Source organism: Geospiza fortis, unplaced genomic scaffold, assembly GCF_000277835.1.
Source record: "Geospiza fortis unplaced genomic scaffold, GeoFor_1.0 scaffold16, whole genome shotgun sequence".
In the NCBI taxonomy this organism is placed as follows: Eukaryota; Metazoa; Chordata; class Aves; order Passeriformes; family Thraupidae; genus Geospiza; species Geospiza fortis.
Window position 1 is genome coordinate 1,442,045 of NW_005054302.1, and position 16,031 is coordinate 1,458,075.

General features: G+C 39.5%; 1 protein-coding gene across 3 annotated transcripts in view; it reads right to left on the reverse strand.

Moving 5' to 3' along the window:
- CDK8 (cyclin dependent kinase 8) overlaps nt 1–15,012 on the reverse strand; it is a 49,267-nt gene extending 34,255 nt beyond the window's left edge. For 2 of the 3 annotated variants that reach the window (XM_031066031.1, XM_031066030.1), the window contains exons 1-3: nt 14,914–15,012; nt 3,888–3,998; nt 422–562 (exon numbers count right to left, since the gene is read on the reverse strand). In XM_031066031.1, coding sequence (XP_030921891.1) covers nt 422–562; nt 3,888–3,998; nt 14,914–14,937 — 276 coding nt within the window. In that variant the 5' untranslated portion in view covers nt 14,938–15,012. The remainder of the gene's footprint in view (nt 1–421; nt 563–3,887; nt 3,999–14,913) is intronic. The other variant, XM_031066032.1, reaches the window with a different exon arrangement.
- Between the last annotated feature and the right edge of the window lie 1,019 nt (nt 15,013–16,031).

Here is a 16,031-nt window from a genome sequence, read left to right on the forward strand (position 1 = left end):
TAAACAGATAATTTCAGAAAAAAAAAATTTTTCAGCAGTTCTGACAGACAGTCATTCTCCCCCACCTACACCAAAGCCGTATTTAGTTATTTCTCTTGCCTGCAGTGATACTACTAGAGGCATTTTCTGTACCTCAACGTGCCTGCTATTTAAATAACCCATTTAAAATAGTTTATTTAGAAACTCAAAAAACATAAACAGCCATCTGATACACTTGCTCTCATAAGCATATCAGATCACAGCCAGCTTTTAAAATCCACTCTACTAACCAAGGCCGTCTGACTGCACTGTAAAAATATATATTTATTAGTACATGCTCTCAGCACCAAGGCTTTTGTTTCCCAGGGGTTTTTCATTAAGAAAAACAACCCTTGCCCTCAATCATCATCCCAGTGCTAACACCCATTGAGGATCCACTTACCAAATCCCTGTGTAACACCCAGTTAGCATGCAGGTAGTGAATACCATCTAGGATCTGATACAACAGCGACTTCACCATTCCCCGAGGTAACTGAACTGGTTTCTTGTTTGCTTTAGAAGCCCTGTGAAACTTGATTATATGCTGCAAAGGGAAAAAAAGAAATGAAAATAAAAGAAGTGCAATGTTTACACAAAAAGATTGCCATCAACTCCTTACACAGACTTCTTAAGGTTTTTTCAACCTTTCATGATTTTTTTTCCCAACTAGAAACATGGGCCTGAAGTACTAAAAAATTAATACTGTACTAAGTAAAGTGATCACTGTCCCAAAGCAATCTCTCAAAAATTAAATCCGTTTTTGCTGTGGTTTAACCCCAGAAGGCAGCTAAGCCCTGCAGAGTATGAGGAATACAAAACCAATATGACCATCAAAGCACATTTTCTTTTAGATCACTGATCTTTAGAGGTATTTTTGTTTGGGGAGTCTTTTTGTTAAGACAGGCTGATATCCTGTACATCAAATCATAGAATTACAAGTGTATTACCACCTACATTATTTTACTTCTAAGTTCTCTCCTACAGTAATAATGACTGTAACATTCAAGACCTAATGCCAAGCAGAAATTTTTGCAAACTGTATTAGAAATTTTATCCATTTAAATCACAAACCCAGATTTATTCCTTCTTTATTTACTATACCCTTATAGCACAGCAGTCTCAGAACAGAAGCTGTTGACAGGGCAAGTCTACAAATCTGTCCATCTGAAAGTCAGCCACCAAGTCAGACACAGAAAAAGAACCTTTAGTAATTCTAAATTTAGACACAAGCAATGATGTCTGGCACTGAGGAGGAGCCCAAAAGGATGTGTTGATGATGTGGATTATCCTACGTTTCATGGACTCTCTGATGGGGCAGAGAGTGTGATGCATTACTATACATACCCTGAAAGCAAGAAGAAAACGTGCTGGGAGGGGAAGGGGGGGGTGGAGATGAAAGACGTAACTAGGCATTCCTGTAGTTAAATTTTGTAACGATGGCTTTTCAGGCCATAAATCTCAGAGAGAGGCAGAGTGGGAATTTATGATAGAATTAGTTTTATTTTTAGGGCTGTGTTTTGTTCTAGGGGGGTTAGCAGTTGAGCCCCAGGTGTCACTAAATTCAACAACAAGGTGCGCCACAGTCATGGTAACCATTTCCATGTTTGCCTCCTTCAAACACAGAGGCAATTTCTAGAACAAACTTCTTAACATATTCACACTTTTTTTCTGTAATGGCTCGCACCTGTGAGATTATCAAAACAGCCCAGATCTTGTCTACCAAAACCTGGCACCAAACTTCTATTGTGCGCTCTTCCTACATTCATGACTCCTCATATTCCAGGTGCCAATTAGCTAACCCAGCTATCTAACACCCTTTGGGAAACTGCCTTTGCTCTCCTGCTGCAGCCCAGCTCCATACAGCCCGCCCTCCTCCGCTCCAGGCAGCCAGACTTGGCTTTCCTGTGAGGAACAGGCACATTTCTGCCCTGTCAATGGTAAAAATGGAGATACACAGAGCAAAAAAACACTGATGAAAATGGGACAGTCCCTGCACTCTCAGCCAAGCACCACATGCAGAAGCATCCCTCAGCCTGAGCCACAAGTTTTACCTCCTCACACCTTCCACCAACTCCAAAATAAATGTTATTTTCATACAGTGGACAGAGAGATGCAACTCTTCAGATACAGGCAGCAAAACTGACGGTTGTCCCAGACTTCTTTTGCTCCTGCTCTAATACACTCTGTATTATCAAGCCCTTTCCCAGCCTTACTTAAAACCTGCTGTCCTAAATACACAAGTGCTGGAGCGCTTGATCCATGGCCAGCTCTCTGGGGCACAGAGCCAGCCCAGTCACTGCAACCAAGTCTCTCACATCCAGATACAGTGAACAACCAGGACTTGGTGCAGCTCGGGAATTCCGGAGTTCATACATGCATGTATATGCATGTAAGCATAGAGGTCAAAATTGAGGGTCACTCCTAAGTTAGTTACATACAAACCAGTGCTTCATTAACAGAAAGACTTCTGTGATGATTTAGGTTAAGTATGAAGCAAAGCAGAAATGCATAAATACAAACAAGAACAGGTCATAGTAATAACAGCCCTAACAAATATGAAGCCTTGTAGCACATTTTGAAACAAAAAACCCTCGAACATTCCTAGACCTCGGTAGCTTAGCATATCATAAATATGGGGGAGTATTGGGAAAAAAGAGTGCTCTTATTTTTCCATCATATTAAAATAAAAACATAACAAAACAACTGTACTCCATTTCCTCAAGATGTTGTTTTTGTTTATCAGCCTTAAGAATGTCTCAACATTTCAGCTGTTTGCTAACTTTTTTATCTCTGATTTTATTTTGGTAACAAAACCTCAATACCAAGTATCAGAACTTCCAAGACATTTAATGGTAAGAAAACATCTTTAATTCAGCTTAGTAGAAAGAAAACTGACACACTAGTTCTTAGGCAAACCAAATAATTCCAAACTATAAGGAAAACCCTTTTTAAAAGAAATTAGCTTTACTTTGGTTTGTGCTAAGTGACATGCTGACAAAAAAACTCATGATTCATAGTGTGCAATTCTCACATGTAAACATTCATAAAAACTTCCCCTCGTTACAAATTGTTTCTGTTGCACCCTTTGATATGAATATTAGCATCTTTTGAGGTTAGCATTTGTAGCATTGAGAGCAATGCTCCTTATGTATGTCAGCATTAATTTGAGGCACACACACCTTTTTCAGGGAAGTCACAGCTGCATGGTATTTTTCATTTTACCATGCTACTTTATTTTTTTAAGTATTCCAAATGGATATTAAGCTTACAAATATTGAGTTAACACATGAATTCAGTATGTGTCTTAAAACAAATTTACTTTGCCTCCAACAGGTTCATATTTTAAAGTTGTATCTTGCAATTAGGAATAAATAGCTTTCCTCCCAAATACACGGAATTTCTGCAGACGAGTTGAGAAAAATTTTTCCCACTGAAATGATACACAGTGGCACTACTCTCATTTCATGTATTCATGGATGACAACCAATGCAACTAAAACTCTGAACTGTCCTAGTGAAAAAAAACATTTTAAAAGGGAATTTACCTGCATAATCAATACATTTTCCTGCACCTTTTGCTGTAATAGGAGTTTATATCTACATTTATTTAAGTAGACTTCTAGGTACTGAGAGCTGATTTCTGCAGATTTTTTTGCAGACTTTTACCTTCTTAAAGAGATCACACGTTAACTGTGTGGTGCCTGTGTTTACTTAACATTTTCCATTGCTTTTCCTCTAGTACTGCAAATGCTTCCAACAAACATGGAGTAAGCAGCTGTGCTGTGCTTAAAACTTATGCATCTCCCCTGACACTGTCCCTCTGTTGCAATTAAAACTTGAAGCCTGGTACCTACAAACAATTCACCTTACCCAGAGGTCATGCTCAGCGTAGTCAAAGAGAAGCCACACTTTCCTGTCAGCATGAGAAAGGAACACCTTTTGCAGAGAAATGACATTTGGATGCTTGAGCTCCCGCAGCAACTGCAAAAGAAAAAGTTCACAACAGTTATATCCACACATCCAGAGCTGGGATACTTAGAACACAAACAAGAGAAGCTGAAATGTGCAAGCCACAGAAAACCACTTTTTTAATGAAAGAAGCAGTCATTAGTTTCAAACCAGAGCTGAAAGCAGGTCATAACCCCCTCAGGGCATTCATTTCCTACTCATTTTCTAAAAGCTCAACTCTATGTAAACCTCATTATTATCCAGGACCAAGATGACTCTGCAAACAGCCAGCTGTGGCATCTGCCCTTTTGCATAGGCTGTAATCTTCTACAGTCCTATTTGGGGTACCCCATTTTCTCCTCACTCCCAATTATCCGAAAAAGCTGCATTTTCACTGCAGTCAGTTGAGACTGAATAGGATGGCTGATGTAGAGCCTGCTAATGCAGTCAGCTAAACCAAGATGTGGTTTGTAAGGTGGACTCTGCTGATCTACAAGGTCACCACTCTCTACAGAAGAGGTTCCAGCTTCTGGACCACAACACAGACTACACCAGTTAGTACACCCACAAGATTACACCAGTTAGTACATTCACAGAAGCCACCCATAAAACAGCACCCAGTTCAAGAGAAAACTACTCTGGATGCACAAAGGCTGTTGAAAGGTAACCTGGTACAGAGCTCTTGAGCTGAAACAAATCAGGGTACTAAGAGCAGAGACAGCCCTAGCAAGGGGCACACCTGGATCTTCTTCCAGCAGCAGTGAGCCATTAAACCACCTCAGCTGCTTCAGAAACTACAGTTTGAACCCCACCAAAAGGAAAATATAGATGAGATACAGCACAACAACTGAATGCAGACAGCATCAGTCTGTTGAGGTCTACTGATCATGTTACAGTCATACTGTACTCATTCAATTGCTAAGAAAGAGAAAAAGCTTTATCTAAGCAAAATGTGGTTAAGTGTGACTACCCAAGGCTAGTCAAATTCCTGCCAGTTCAGTGTGCCAAAAATTATGACTTTTCTCACTAAAAGGAATGGTTAGGGCTTTTCATTTTTTAAAAATATGCCGAGAGAAATTTAAACTACTCTTTGAATACAGAATTTACTTCTGAGACAATCTATTTTCTGTAAAATATATTTTTTCCACTACATAACAGAGGAAACAAAAAATTAATTCCCTTCTATTTATACGTCTGTCATAAGTGCTAAAATTTGAGCAGCTACTGAGATAGTAAAGTGGAAGTATATATATGTGTGCTTGTTTCCTTCTTTCCTATTTCATTTGAGACAGACTTGCATTATGACTCACTGACCAATCTTCAGTGTGCCATTTCTTGGAAAAAAAGGACCTATAACCCACAGAAATTTTACCTCAAGTACAAGATCAAACAAGGAGATAGTGTAGAGAAGACAAAGCAGGAATAGAAATCAATGCAGAAGGCTGTAGAGTTTCAGCATGGTAAAACTCCAGGATTTTTAAAAGCACTACATTGAGGCGCTTTAAGGCAGGATCTACAAGAAGTATGGAAGTCTTTAAATGCCTGCAATTCCTAGAAAGAATAAGATCAGCATGGGAAAAACCAAGAAATGCTTATTTGCTCTTTTTTATCAACTACAGGTGGGGATCGCCTGTGGTAATTTAACCCCAGCCAGAAGCTAAACCCCACAGAGCCACTCGCTCACCTCTCAGTCAGACATGAATGGAAGAACAAAAATTCAAGAATATTTGTAAGACAGTTTAGTAAGTGAAAGAAAGAGGAATTAAACACCACACCCACAACAAAACACAACAGAAGCAATGCAAAGGTAATCACGTACAACTTCCCACAAGAGAACTGGTACCCAGCCAGTCTCCATGCAAAGGGAGGAGAGGGCAGGAATGGGACACAGAAAGCCTGAATACTGTAAGCAATAGCCAAAGCACTGCTGCCTTATCAACACTGCTTTAGTCTCAAATTCAACACACTCCACCATGCAGGCTGATGTGGAGAAGTGGCTGAACTGCATGCCAGACAGGCACAGCATCAAAGACCAGCCTCCCAATGGTGAATGATGTTGCAGGGTTTAAGAATACACTGTGCCAGTCCTTATAACAAAGTTATTTTTCTTTAATCAGCATAAATTCACATATTAAATTTATGCTAAAAAGTTTAATTAACTGTACCAGAAGATTACATGACAGTTCAGCAACTATGTGTCCATACCAAAATATTATAATTTCCTGTGACCTAATGGACACATCTGTACCAGACACAACAAAATATTCCTTGATGAAAGATACAGATACTAGACAGAGCTCTAAAAAATAATGTAATGCTCTCTTTTGTCTGATCCCATTTTAAGTCTCTCCTAGTCCTTATTCCTGAGGTAGCAGCTATCACCTACTTAAAAAAAAAATCCACCCTCTCCACATGAAATATGATTCAGCTTGGAGAACACACAGAAAACCTACCACCAAAGCTGGACACAAACATAGAAACTTTTAAGTAATGCAGCACAAGAATTCCCTGTCTCTGTAGTGAGGCCACATAGACAGAATTCTTGTTTGTTCTAAGGTAGTCTTTGCAGACTGAGATTGACAGCATTCCTTGCTTTTTTCCTCACCACTCCACCTTGATCATTCCCCTTCCTGCCTTTTATTTTTCCTCTAAACATCCCATCAATCCTCTCAAATACCCAAAACCCCCACTATCCTCCTAAAAATTCCATAGCAACCTGCTTTCCTTCTCATTAGTCCCAGCTGACACTCACTCTTCAGGAACACACCTGAAAAGTTCTTTCTGCAGCCCATCACCATTGTGGTTAGGAGTTCTGGCCTTTGCTACTGCCACTGACAGCACCTCTTACTGGTTTTGTGCATCTGTGCACTCAGTTTATCATTCTTGCTAGTTTCTGCCTTTGCCTTTTGAGTTGAATAACTGTTAAATCCACATTCTTTCAGTTTGCTTAAAAAAACAGATGGGTTCAGTCAAAGCCAGAGAGCCACAACCCAGTAAACAGAAAGGCTAACATATATCAGCAAATTCATCAGCATAAGGAAATGATTGCTGCAGTGGGACAGATGATTCCTGATTCACTGTCTTGGGAAGGGTGAAATGTTCACAGTGACAAATGCAAACACTGTCTCTGAAGTATCTGAAAGAGCTCATGCAGATGATAATACATCACATGGGCTGCAAAGAGCATTTTCAGCAACCTCAGTCTCCAGGAACCAGGCCTCTCTAGCCCACAAACCACATGCCTTTCCTACCAGATGACTTGACTTGTGTCCAGCAGCTGACAGAGTTCAAACAAAGACAGTTCAGACAAAGTAGACTGCAAGAAACATGCTTTGACTATCACTATGATGCCTGCTAATGATAAAGGGTATTTTTTGGCCTAATGATTTTGTTATCTAACTGCCTCTGTCTATCCTAGCTCAGTTCTGTAGAACACAAAGAGAAGCAGACAAAAATGATGTGTTTGGCTCTCAGTAATTGCCTTCTTTTTCATTTGTATATCATACGATGATTCAAGTCTATTTCCTCAACCACAAAGGTTTCTCTTATATTAGTTAGTCTGGGTACCCCCTTATAAAGAAGGGAGACCCAAAAGACCTTCAAAGAAATAGAAATCAGCAAATGACAAAGATGCCAATACATCTGTTTTAGAAGCCCATGTTTGTCCCTGGCTGCTCCTGCCCTTATTTTCATACTGTTCAAGATCCAGCAAAGGAAACAGCATCCCTTTGTGTAGGTCCTGGGCTCACACCTCCCTCTTGAAATGAAGAAATACTCATTCCACACAGCCACGGGGCAGCTGAGGAACAGTAAATCAAAGTGTCCCAATGATGCATAAAATTGTTAAATTGCTTCAGGAACAAGGATAAAGTGAAGTAAACCAGGATTATATTAAATAATGAACAACAGCAGTAAGGAAACCAGGAAAACTGCAGCACGACTAAGACCAATCTTTTCTTGCACTAACAACAATTATCTTTCACATAAAATATGAGCTGAAGTCAGCACAATTTTTATGAACGTGACCTGCTTCCTCTGGTGATATTCCTACATTTCCTGTGAAGCTCTCCATGACTACAACAATTCTCACAAGCCAAGACAAAGCACTCTTCACATAAGTGAGGATTTCTAGCTCTGCTGCAAATGGCATTTCACCCCTGCTCTTGACACTTGCTAACCTTTGTGGTCCACAGGGAATTTTACCCTGCAAAATGCAGTCTTGCAATACTACCATGCTTACTTCTATGATTCAAGTTGCACAGGAGAAGTTAAGATCAGTTATGAGGAAAAATTATTTCACCAAAATACTTGTCAAGGACTGGAACAGGATGCCCAGGAAAGTGGCTGCATTACCATCCCTGGAGGTATTATTTAAAAGACATGCAGATGTGTTGTTGCTGAGGGACATGGTTTAGTGCTGGACTTGGCAGCACTGGGTTAATGGCTGGACTTGATACAGGTCTTTCCAAACCTAAATGATTCCAAAATCCAGTAACAGAGCACAATTGCTAGAGCAGTTTGCCAGGTAACCCGGCCCAGGAGTCTCCCCTATGTCAGGACATCAGCTATCTTCAAAAAAGCAGCTTCTTGGTCTGACCACCTTCCTTTGAGTGCCATGCAGCACCTCTGCCAAGCCCTAGGACAGTCAGAAAACTGGCTACACACAAAGCCATTGTCAGTATCAACTAAACACTCATTTAAACAAGTCACTATTGCATTACATGGCTAGTTTGATATATTCCAACTCTAGAATAAATTCCAGCTCTAATCATCATCTCATGCTTCAAAAAGGTTCTCATCAGTTTCACCAAGGGATCCAAAAACAAACAACATACATTAACAGTCACGCCATGGCCTTGCAATGCAAAAATGGGCAAGCAGGGCCTTGGAACACAAAGCAGACTGCAGCTGATGCAGAAAGGCAACTTTCAGACTAGAAGAAGAAATGACAAATTTTACTTATCCTGTAACAAGTAAGGTGGCAGTGGAATTACTGCTACAACAGATGAGTGTAGGCAGCAATAAGCCATTAACTGAAACATTATGTGTAATTCTGACCCATTCAGGGAAGATTAATTCCAACTCCAACAGAGCAACGAAAGCCTAAGCCTACACCCAGAGAAAAGGAGAGCCTACTGCTCAAAGAAAACCAGCAAGCCAAGACAAAATGCTAATAGCCTGCCAAAACAAAGCACAGAAGAAACAGTCTCTATCTCTCTCTTTAAAATGAGAGCAGAAGAGAAGAGCTATTTTAACTAACAATATTATGATAAGTACAAATGGGTACAAATTAGTCATGATTAATTTTGGCTTAAAGGCTGAATAATGTTCATAAACTCATTACTAGAATGAGACTCAGCAACTGCCTTCCGAGATCTCTTTTCCTTACAAGTTTAACTTGTAGCTTGCTAAATTTTTTAAGTACCCTTTGCTTTTCTGCAAGAGCAGGAGCAGAATATGACTCAAGAGATGTCACCCAATTCTAAGCCACAAACACTTGTAAAAACTTTCCAATCACTATTCTTAGTTTCCTATGAAACAGTGAAGCTCGACTCAAGTGCTTTAAACTTGTTATATAAACCAACCCCCAAATTTTATTATACAATGGCTCAAATCCCAGGCTGGCTTAGCTGCTATGCATCAGACCCAAGATCTGTTTGCTTCAGTGTAAATACAATTTTAGTTTTATATTCTCACAAGTCAGACATTCCACAGTACTAAAAAAGAACAGAATACCTGCTGAAAGTACATGCTGTTTTCCTTTCAGAAGTGTTCAAATAAAAGCTTACAAAGGCATTGTAACAAAGTTATAATACTGCTCACCCTAAGAATTTATTATGAAGCTGACAACACATTTTTGAAGCTCCAGTTCTTCAGACAAAGCAACAATTTCAAAAAAAATATGTATATTTTATTATTTTGATTTTTTTAAAGTCCTAAATGTGCAAAAAAGAAGCCTGACAACACAAAATGTGAAGTGAAAAAAACCCCATATTTCTTTTTATCTTTTATAGTTTCTAAAATAAGTCTTATGTGATGTCACACGCAAGTCAATATTTATTAGCATCTTCTAATTCCAAAGACATCTGAAGTGCTAAAACAAATGTTACTAAATGTTCTCTCAAAGTAAGGAGGTGGGTGAAGAACCCAGATGAGAGAGACACTGGATGTCAAGCTTCAACAAGTTCTGCTGTTCACAGAAAACATGATTCCTAAGGGTTCTAATTATAACATTTAGTCAGCATCTTTGTCCCATTGTCACAGAACTAAAAACAGTGCTACACTCCCTTCACACAAAATCTCAAGAACACTGTCTTCAGATCAGTAATGTAGCTGGGTAAGTACTCAGTCAAAATTGATATTTTACATACCATGTTAGTATTAAACTAAAGCATTTGAGAATCATTACACATGCCAAAAAAAGTCAAATTAAACATCTGTCTTCCTCAGTACTTTGTCACCTTTCACTACATGGAAAGATTGCTAGGAAACCTTAATATGCCCTCAGACACGAGGAGGGTTTGGTCTTTCTCGTGGGAAACTGCTTTCACTGTTAGTGTGGAAGGGACATGACAACTCCCATAACCTGAGGAACCTACACCCAACTATTGCTCATTGCCACACAGCTGGTTCAGGATCTCTTCAGGCAAGCTCACTTGGGAGAGTTATTTGTTCCTTACCAGGGGAAGGTGTTGAAGAGGGTAAATCCTGGTGTCACCCAGTTGAAGAGGGTAAATCCTGGTGTCACCCAGTTTTGGCTTCTGCCTCATTGGGTCCCTCTGGCTGCTGCAGGCTGCAGAGATCACAGTCATCCTCAGACTGGCTATGAAAGAGCCTTTACACCCTTCTTCCATCCCTTCCACTGGCAGAGGGAAGAGAACCCTGATAATCACATGGTGACACACTGTCATGACCCAGGGCATGGAAGGCCCAGTGTGTGAGAAAGACCAGTTACTCCCTAGAGGAGCCTCCTCCACCAAGGTCAACTCAGGCAAGGCCACTCACCAAGAGCAGCTCCCTTCCACCTTTCCACGGGGGCTGAGCCTGCTGCTGTGCCTCTGTGTCTGCCTCTGCCACCCTCCAGCCCAGGCAAAAGCCATGGGGACAGTGCAGATGCAGAGATGAGCAGCCCTGTTGCAGAGGCTCTCCCTTTTACAGGAGTTCTGTTAAGTAACAGCACATCCAAAGAATGGTTCAACTTTGCTTGCTCACTCCACAAAACTGTCCTTTTGCCCTCTGGTGAAGATGAACATCCTACAGTCACACTATCACTAGATCTAATGCAGAGGACATGATCTTTTGTCATAACAGCCTGCACTTGTAACAACAGGAAACAAAATCCTAGGAATGCCTCCAAGGCAGACCTAAAGAGCAAAAACAACCAGAGAAGCCAGCTGCTTATTGTTCTGTAGTTTTCTGTTCCATCCCTGGCAGCCTCAAGGCTGTTTTAACTCACACAAACTGGATATGGTGTTTAAACGACACAACTCAGACAGGAGACAGCCAGAGTACAGCACTGTCCACTTCAGATCTGCACTGTCACTTTCACCATTTCCATCACTGAAAGCATCTCCTACAACACCCAGCACTTCCTCTTCAGAGCCAAGACAAAAATTAATGCTATCGGGTATTTCTGTTGACCTAACCAGGCACCAATAAACAAATTACATGGAAAACTGGTAAAAAGAAAAAACAAAAAAAACCCAAAAACCCAAAACCCTCATAGCTCCCTCAACTAAACAAAACAAAAAACCCAAACAAAATCTCAGCCTAAGCCAACTCCTCACTAGCCAAAGGAAACATATGCAAAGTACTTGCAAACCTGCTAAAACTGAAAGAAAAAAGCTAATCAACATAACACATTTCAGCAAGTGACTTGGTTGCTTCAAAAGCTAGGACTTCTATATAGGAAACTGTCCAAGCCAAAATCCTGAAGCTCTATTTAAAGCCTGGTTAACTACTTCAGCCTTTTACAGCCTTGAAGAATTCTCCTGTTTTGTGAACTGTGAAATAGCATCTGCTGCACTATTCCAGGTGGATAGACTTTAATGACTTTCTTCCACGTGATTAAATCAGAAGATGAGAAATCAATCACTTGGGCTTGTAGATTTTGCATATTTTTGTACAAATCTTCTCAGCATTCGATCTCTCTGCTCTCCCATCCACCACAAATTACATTCGTGGCATGCTGAACATGCAGATTTTTAGTGCCTGCTTAAATCCTCAGAAGTGAAATTGAAGATCACAAAACAGATACCCAGTATAGCAGGCAGTGCACAGATCTGCAGAGCACAAGCTATGAGCAGCCAAACATTCAGTTAAGGTTCTCAAAGAGGCAGGATTCACAAATGTTTACCATGGTGGATGAATGGGGCAAAGATAAGGAAAAACAGAACTCTTCAACTAGCTTGATATGAAACATATTGATTCAATTAGCACAGTAACTGTTAACTCCACCAAGTAAACAGATGGTTGAAGAAAATCAAAGTTCAAATGACTGAAGAAAAAAACCCTAAACAAATCACTTATTGAAACTGAGTTATAGATTTAGCCCATCCCATAACTGACTCAGACATCGGAAATCAGGTCTCTAACCTAGCTGAAACCCTTCCCTGTAACAGATGAATTTCAATAGTTACTTTATTTTTCTTACACTGTTCTCCAATTCAGGTGTCTGCATCAAACAGATGTCTTAAAAGAGTAAGTTATGGGCATTTTTAAATATAAAAGTTACTCAATACTCCAAAACTGAAGTTAGTCATTATAAGACAAAAGCCATGGCAGAGCTGTAAAAAGAAGAGTTTCACTGGGATTTATATCAAACTACATTCTTCCTAGACTGTCACAGAGCAGAAGATACAAGCCTAAGCTCTCCAGAGAAACTGAAATGGATATGGCTCATATGCAAAACAAATCATCCTAGTTCCTCCTAACACCACCACGCTCTTAATGCTTTGATGTTAATTTGGATAGTCCAGAACACACTGTAACAAAGTCTGGCATGCAGCCTTGACTTTTTAAGTACAACAACAAATAATTTTATTAGTTATATGTACAGATGACAGGGTATAATACTGCTGGTTAACTCAGTAGCATTTTCACATATGCTACATATACTCACATCATCAATATAAACAGTATGATTATCATCATCATCAATTTGATTCATTTCCATAGGAGGTTCATTTTGCTCCTTTTATTAATTGATAGAAGAGTGGAAAAAAACTATTTAACAGAATTAAAATAAACAACACCATTCCAGGCGGAACAGAATTCTCCTGTTCACTTTAAACAGCAACATCAAAAGAATGGCAAGAAACCAATTCAAACCCAGAAGTCCATGGTGAATTATTTATTCAACTGCAGGAAAATTCAACCACATTATTAGAAGTCAGAAGCCTGGAAGCATAACCAGAAGCAAAGTCAACTATAGCTCAAGAAATATTGCCTCAGGCTTCTCATTCTATCCCTACACCGGCTTTTGGCTCCATGCCTCTCTTCACTCTCGATATCTGCTTTCTTGGCATCTTGGCTATTTGCACTGTGTTCCCTCCTTCCTTCACCAATTCTGTCACACATGGCCCTGAGTTGTACTGCTGTTCTCTTCCAAACGCACATGCTACAGCAGCTCAGAGCATGGAGAAAGCACTCCTGCTGCTCACTCCTTTCCCATCAATACTGGGGGACCTTGGTGCCCAAAAGGAATGAGACCAAATCCTTGCTGCCTGTCAGCCAAGTTAATGATTCTCATAATGCAGAGAAATTGAGTTACAGTCATAGACAGAGCAGAGACACCTCCCTAACAACAGCCAGGCTTCTCCTGCCAAGTTCAAGCAGCACAAACTCTTCAAACATTTTTAGGTAAATCACTGCAGAAAGACAACAACTTATTCCAAATGCCTCTGAAATGGTAGCTGACATTTCCTAAAAGCATTCAGCCTGAGTCACAGTATTTGAAAAGCCTGTGCCCAAGTGGCTGAATGTGACAAAATTTAAGACCCTGTTTCCTGCTCCTTTAACTCAGAGTGCGTGTCTACAATAGCAGAGGGCTCAGCTTTCACCACTGGACAAAAAGAGCATCTCCTAAGGAATATTCTTTGTGCTTCTTTTTCACCTCTGTTCAAGGACTACTGTTTTTGTTATCACTAAGCCAACTGGAATTTGACTAAGTGGGAAAGCCTAGTACTCACTCCAGTCATAGAAAATGAAATTTAGGGTGAAGTTTTAAACTCTTGAGGAATACAGACTGAAAATAAACCATTCCCTTCCCACACACACCCTTAAGTTAGGCGCATTTCCTTTTAGTAAGCAATTTCATTTGAAACATGTAAAGAAGAACGAACACAAGCAGCAGGAACATAAGAATATACAACAGGTAAGCTTCATAACACCAGTTTTTCACTGCTTCTTCCCAAGCTTCTCACAAACTATAACCAGGCATTATTCACCAGATTCTAAAGACATGAAATATATAAACATAAACCTGAAAAACTAAAGAAAATGTTTGAACAGCATTCAGGGCTGTATTACAGCCTCCAAGGCAACAACAGTCTCAGTTTAGTTTGAAATCTTCACTTAAATAGAAGTTAAAATGTTTTAATAATTGTAAGCCAATAAGAACTAATTTCCTTAGAAAAAGAACTTTATACTAAAAGTCAGACCAAATGTGACATTTAAGTCACTAACGCCAATCGTGTTTTTAAACTGCTCCATTTAAATATAATCTGTCCTGAGGCAGGCAGTTGCAACTTAAAAACACTGTCAGTTTCAGACAGCAAACATAACAGGTACATAAAATCTCCCATGACATTTGTACTTACTTTATACCCCTATGATAAAAATACAGCACTCACAGTAGAATAACATGACTGAGCAGAAAAAAGCCAATATGCATGCAAATTAATAATTTTAGTAAGCTTGTTTGTAAGTAAAAACAACTGTTACTTACTGCTATTTCTCTGCATGCAGACATGGAAATTCCAGTACCTTCTATCTGTTTTAAAGCGTAATCTTTATCATCTTTCCTGTGAAGAGAAAAAGAAATTTGGTTTGTTTTTCTTTAATTGCACCATAAATTCAAAGTGAGCTGTTCAGTACCATTCAGAGATCAGTTTCTAATTAATGCAAATTATGCATCTTATTTTCTTTTCATTCTTTATTACTTAAATGCCTGGATATCCAGATAAATTGTAAGCAAACCACAACACCCTGATAAAGTTAAATAAGTCTGCTCTCATTAGATTGACATTACTTAAAAACTTGCTTTTCTAAATGCAGTGATTAACACTTCTTCCATTTCTTCCTTCTCTTTTCACAAAGAAAACACAGCAAACAATTAGCACTAGAAATAATTCTCAATAGCTAGGGCTTTATCTCACATAAATGTATTACTCTAGGACACAGTAAGTCTCACCCATATTTTAATGAATTTTTGACCAGCTCAGAACTATTGTCACATTAAAAGACCTTTTCTTTCTCCTAGGTACCAAACTGCAAATGAAACTGCCAAGATTAATTTAAAAACTCCACCAGATGTTAGAGCAATCTGAAGAATCCACAAGTGGATTCCAGTGGAAGGTGTTCCTGTCCCTGACAGGGGAGCTAGAACTGGATGACCCTGAAGACCCCTGCCAATCCAAACCATTTTATGAGTCTATGAAAATTTGCTTAGCTTTAAATATATATAACACTTCTAAAAGCAATACTGTGACCTCCCTGTACTTCAACCAGTGTGTACCTTAAAGTCACATATTGAAAATGCAAGCCTATTTGTAACTCCAGCTACCAAAAGCCAAATCAGGAAGAGATAAACTGCAGCAAAAGAAGATACTGAATTCTTTCTCATTCTCCACCTCAAAGACTCAAAAATTTTAAGAGATGGAATGCTTGTCATTCCCACTTGTGGGCAGACATCCACAGTGCTCCTGGGGGGCATGACACTCAACAGCATTGCTTCAATATTTGGAGCACTTTTATAGCCTCAAACCTCTAAGTTACATAAGAAGCCTTATTCATTTTTAATTACTCCAGCTTTCACAGCCATGAAGAGCCATCCTAAAGAAATGA